Source organism: Buceros rhinoceros, unplaced genomic scaffold (assembly GCF_000710305.1).
Source record: "Buceros rhinoceros silvestris isolate BGI_N320 unplaced genomic scaffold, ASM71030v1 scaffold11258, whole genome shotgun sequence".
NCBI classification, from domain to species: Eukaryota; Metazoa; Chordata; class Aves; order Bucerotiformes; family Bucerotidae; genus Buceros; species Buceros rhinoceros.
This window is the reverse complement of record NW_010425109.1, coordinates 16,632-21,633: the sequence shown is the minus strand read 5'-3', so window position 1 is coordinate 21,633 and position 5,002 is coordinate 16,632. Positions and strand designations below refer to the sequence as shown.

General features: G+C 43.0%; 1 protein-coding gene across 1 annotated transcript in view; it reads right to left on the bottom strand.

Moving 5' to 3' along the window:
- Positions 1-2,843: 2,843 nt before the first annotated feature.
- The window catches only part of LOC104497743 (glycosyltransferase-like protein LARGE1), a gene marked incomplete at both ends in the record, with an annotated part of 17,269 nt that continues 15,110 nt past the window's right edge, over positions 2,844-5,002 (bottom strand). Inside the window, one exon of the mRNA XM_010141025.1 lies at positions 2,844-3,039. Coding sequence (XP_010139327.1) covers positions 2,844-3,039 — 196 coding nt within the window. The remainder of the gene's footprint in view (positions 3,040-5,002) is intronic.

Genomic DNA, 5,002 nt, shown 5'->3' with positions numbered 1-5,002 from the left:
GGGAAAGAGATTTATGGGAGAGAACACACTTGTGCTAATAAACATGAGTGTTTCACCTATAAATCCTCCCTCATCTGACAAAGTATGATCAGCCTGGAAAAGACTGAAAACTCCTGGGTTATGATGCTACCGGAAACCAAGTATTTGAGAAACACAGCCCAAAATAAAGCCCAAACAAAATGGAAACAAGTGAGCAGAATGCAATGTGGCTCCATTTCCCAACTTCAGCAGTGGTATTGGTGAGCCCAAAGTGTCGCTAAGGCTGTGGCGCTGACCCAGTGACACCTACGAAACAGCTAGGTGCAGATGCAAGTGTATGGCTGCTCCTTTCTCATTACGGGAATGTCTCCTGTTTCCTGCCAGACAGTGCTGAAGTGGTAAATCTTTGTGCCAAATTACAATGTCATATGGGAAAGAGGAATGGGCCTCTCTGAGCTTGTGTTTGGGGTGACAAAGGTACAGCAAGAGCAAAATAATCTGATGTTCACAGGCAGAACTCATTTAGCTGGAAGAGACTTAGAACTATTGGGTAACCAAATGCAAAAACAAAAGTTGGCATGATGGAGTGAGGAGAGCCAATAAACTACAAAATACAAAATATGTCTCTATGGGACCTTAAAACTAAAGGCTGAAGCTGCAGAGGAAGATACATCCCCCTCATACAATCTTCTTTTTGTTCTCTCCATGCATCTCAAGTCTGTAATCCTGTAGGGCAGTGACCATCTATGCTCTGCAGTGTAAACTGTTCAGCACAACTGTGCTTCCATTCCTTCAGAAGGCCTCCAGGCACATAAGGCCTTCTAAAACCCTACTAGTCTGCTGCTAATAGGCCCCTTTGAAAGATGCTAGGCTGGGGCCATGGAAAAGGGATTGCACACAGTCTAGTTCCACAGTCATGGGAAGAGCAGGGAAAGGTTTCCTAATGGCCCATCTTTACCATAAGGAAATGTTTGTCAGAAAGCAATGCACTTGCAGGAACCCCTGCCTCTACCTCACAAGTTATAAATTCTTTAGATGGAGACTATCACCATCTATGTATTTGTAGATTATCCAGCTCTGCATGCTCCCAGAATAATAATGACGATTATCTCCATGCTGTGCGCTGCTCTGAAGGGCAGTAGTGGCACAGGCGCTTGGTAAGGAGTCTGAAACAGTTCTCTTGACAGATGCTGCAGCTGTGAGGAGCAGTGAAATAATTCTGTTGAGAAGCTGCTCTGCTTGCTGGCAATGAAGCCAGTCAAACAGCTGGCAGCAACCTGATCTGTGGATACCCTGAAGCAGAAGAATGCCGTAGAGGCAGTTAGCTGTGTGATCCCATGTTCCCTCCAGGCTTCTTTTCTGGGAGAACAGGACAATACCCATGTTTCTACAGGTGAAAATGAAACTTCTTTTCAACGTGAAAATGTTTTTGAGGCTGGAAGAGTGAGAAAAATAATTCCCTAGTGTTAGTTCCAACCCAACGGCCATTTAAAAAATCTGCACTATGATCAACTTTGAAAAATGTTCCAATTTCCCATGTGTAAATCTGTATGTCTCTGAACAGAAGAGTTAGATCATGAGTGCTAGATGAGAGCTGCCAGTGGGAACATAAGCCTAGTTATCCAGATTAACAAATAATAAACCATTACCCTGACACTCTCAACAACTGTTGGATAATTGATTAGTGTTTGGAAAGTGCACGGCAAAATTAAAATGCTATAGCAGAGCAAAGTATTATTATTAACAATAATATAAGTCACAATTTTTTTTTCTCCAGACAAGAAGGTACAAATTTGTTGGGAACGCCCTTCTGCAAACAGAGGGCAAGTGGCTGCTAGCCCAAGGTCACCATGTGATTTTGTAAGCAGAAGTAGGAAATATCCCTCCCACATACGTGGCTGCACACAAATAGACTGTAGCCCATACCCCAGAGACACAACCTCCCATAACTTGCTGTACGCCTTATGCTGCTCTTGGTTAGCATGAAGTGCTACTGGTTCAAAAACTGGGACTGAAAACAAACTCAAAAAACCCCCAAAGAAACCCAAACTAAAAAAGAAATGCCACGAATCAGACCCTGCTGATAAGCACAGCTTCGCATCCAAGAACAGCAGGGAGATGCAAACCCTGCTGTTTCAGTGAGCAGCAGCACCAGGCTCCCATGGAGCCATAGTCACTGCCAGGCTCTTAGAACTAGGTCGATGGCAGGGACCTTGGCAGCTCTGAGAGCTCTAGTGCCAGTCTGGGACTCTCAAGCTTTCTCTGCATCCTTATTCTTACATATTTTGCCCACCAGCAGCTCCATCCCCAAGTCACAGATCTAAGAGGCAGGTAGCCCAAGGATCAAGTACCTGGATGCTCTTGAGTCTGCTCCACAGAGACTTTGGAAATGTAAAGGCCTTGGCTTTGCAGAGATATGCTGTAAATCCAGGCCAGAAATCGAAGATGCTTGCCTTGGATTCAGTATAAGATTGCTTTTTGAATTTTAAACTAGCATTTGGAATGCATCAATCTCTGTTTAACTGAAAATTTCCACTATGTCTATAGATCCCCTACTAGGTGATGAGACTGGCAACAAGTGCTGCAGTGCTTGGGCACACTGTTGGGCAGGAGGTGGGCACTGCAGGCATTGTGCCACTGCAGAACAACTTTCTTAGCACAGACAAATTAACTCAGACTCAGTTCTCCTTTTAATGCCTGACAGAGAGTGTTCACAACTCAAGAAGCACTCAGTAAGGAGCTCAGTAAGGCCAGATGAGCGCTTTGGTGATGTAAATCCTGAAGCCTTTCTACAGAACACAGATTTCGTTTTAGCAATTCTGCTACCCAGCCCAGTGTGACATACACAAGCATCGTCTCCTCACCTGTGCATCCAGTTCCATGATGTGAGCTACTTTGTTCCAGCCAAATCCAACAAACCGCCTGTCATACTCCGGGCAGTCCTTCCTCACAACAACATATGGCTCAAAGTCTGCTTCCCACTCAACACGGTAGGGGGTAGTGGCTGTTCGCCACTTGGCAAAGTTCGTTGGTGCATGCCCTTTCGTCCAGACGTGATACCTTAAACAGACATAAATGGCACGGACGTGGGGAGGCAATTAGATAGAACACATCTTGGCGAGGCAACAAGATATTACCTGTTAGATTAAATACTCGAAAATAAAGACATTAACATCCAGTTCACATCATCATTTTCAGAACATATCGGAGGCGATTTCTAGGACTACTTTCAGCACGGTTCCCAGAGCCTCTATGTGCTCGATGCATAAACACACCTAGTTGGTACAGGGTAGTGTGAAAACACCACCTGATGCTAATGTAAGAAACAAAGTACACAGACAGTTCATCTGCACTACAAAGTGCTGTGTCTTGTTCCTGGCAACCAAGTGTCTCTATCAGTGCTCTAAAATCAGTGCAAAAGTCTACATCTCAAATAAGGTCCCTAAAATCAGCTATTTTTACACCCCAGTGACATTCACGGTCTGTTTTATAATTTGTACGAGAGACACCTGCAGCTCTGGATAGATGTTCTGTTTTATTAATTACTGTTAGTACTATGGCAGGAGCCAAAGTGCGTAATTAAATTAATAAGTAAAATATTACATGAAGGCTTTCTTTAAGTTTCTACATTGTGGGGAGTACCCATGTGATCCTCAGTAAGTTAATCAATTTGATTTACAGAAAAAAATCCTTTTACACTTTGTTAATCTTGTTTAGGTCACAGCAGGTCTCTTCCAAGCACAGCCAGAATCTACCCCATTAGTGCCAGGGTCAATGACTTTCTTACCCATTTATTGTTCTTACACCTTTCCAAAAATCAATGAGACAGGCACTTTCTGCAGACTCATAGATTAAATAATGAAACGAAGGCATAGCAGGCCATCTGTATTACAGCGCTCCAAGAAGGGGCAAAACAAACATCCTGCCAGTTTGTAATGTAAGGTACATTCAATTCACAGGGGTGACTCATGCTAAAAGTGAAGGGATTTGAGCATTAAATATTTGCAGAGTTAGGACCTTAGGTAATGTTTCAGCCCCAGAAATTCTCACCACATTGTAAACCATTCCTAAAACCATGGATGTAAAATCACACCCAGGAGTTTTCACTTGGGCTGTGTATTTGTATGGCTTGCAACAGGAAATACAGAGAGGTCTCTCTGCCTCCTTGTTCGGGGGCAATGCGGGAGGACAGAATTATTAGGATAGCACAGGGGTCCCAAGTAATGCATGGTCCTTTGAAGGCTGCATTTTTAAACTGTAAATAGGCTGCATCACTTTTCAGATATCTGGCTTGGGGACCTGGAAAAACAAAGCCCTTCTGTATTAAAAAAAGGGTCAGTGAATTCACTCTCTAGAGATTATTAGAATCCAATGTCAGATTCACAGAGATGTTTATGATCCTTAGCGCCCTCTGGAATACTCTCCAAAAAGTGTATCCCTTTTCTTGGGTCTCTCTTGGAAATGAGTGGATTACCTACTCAGTCATTAATGGGTAGCTATGTATGCTGCAGAAAACCCACAACCACAATGTGGGGTTTAAATGATATAGTGTTGTGGAGGATGCTGTATCTTCTAAAATCCTGTCTCCAGCATTTTTAAATTAATTATGATAATAATAATAATGACTAAACACTTAAAGTGATTTCTACCTTCAAAGTCCCAAACAAACTTTGGTTAATTGAGCGATTCCTACAGAGAAGCAGTCAAATGCTGCTGTTGTTCTAGTAACACTCTCCCACTGATTTAACAGGGGAGGGACAGGATACTAACCATAACACCCATCAGTTTCTTTCCACCTTTTTGGGGGATATCAGTGTGAGCAGTTACAGCCACTCAGCTATAAGCTCTGTGAATCGAGAGAGCTGACCAACAGAGGAAAAGAATAATTGAGAAGAGACAATGAAGGGAAAATATAGAAGTGATATTGGAGAGACAAAACAAAGCAGAAAGGAAGGAATAGACCTGATTATACCAAACAAATACCAGAGATGATCTGCTTGCCTCTTCAGAATGACTGCTGAGT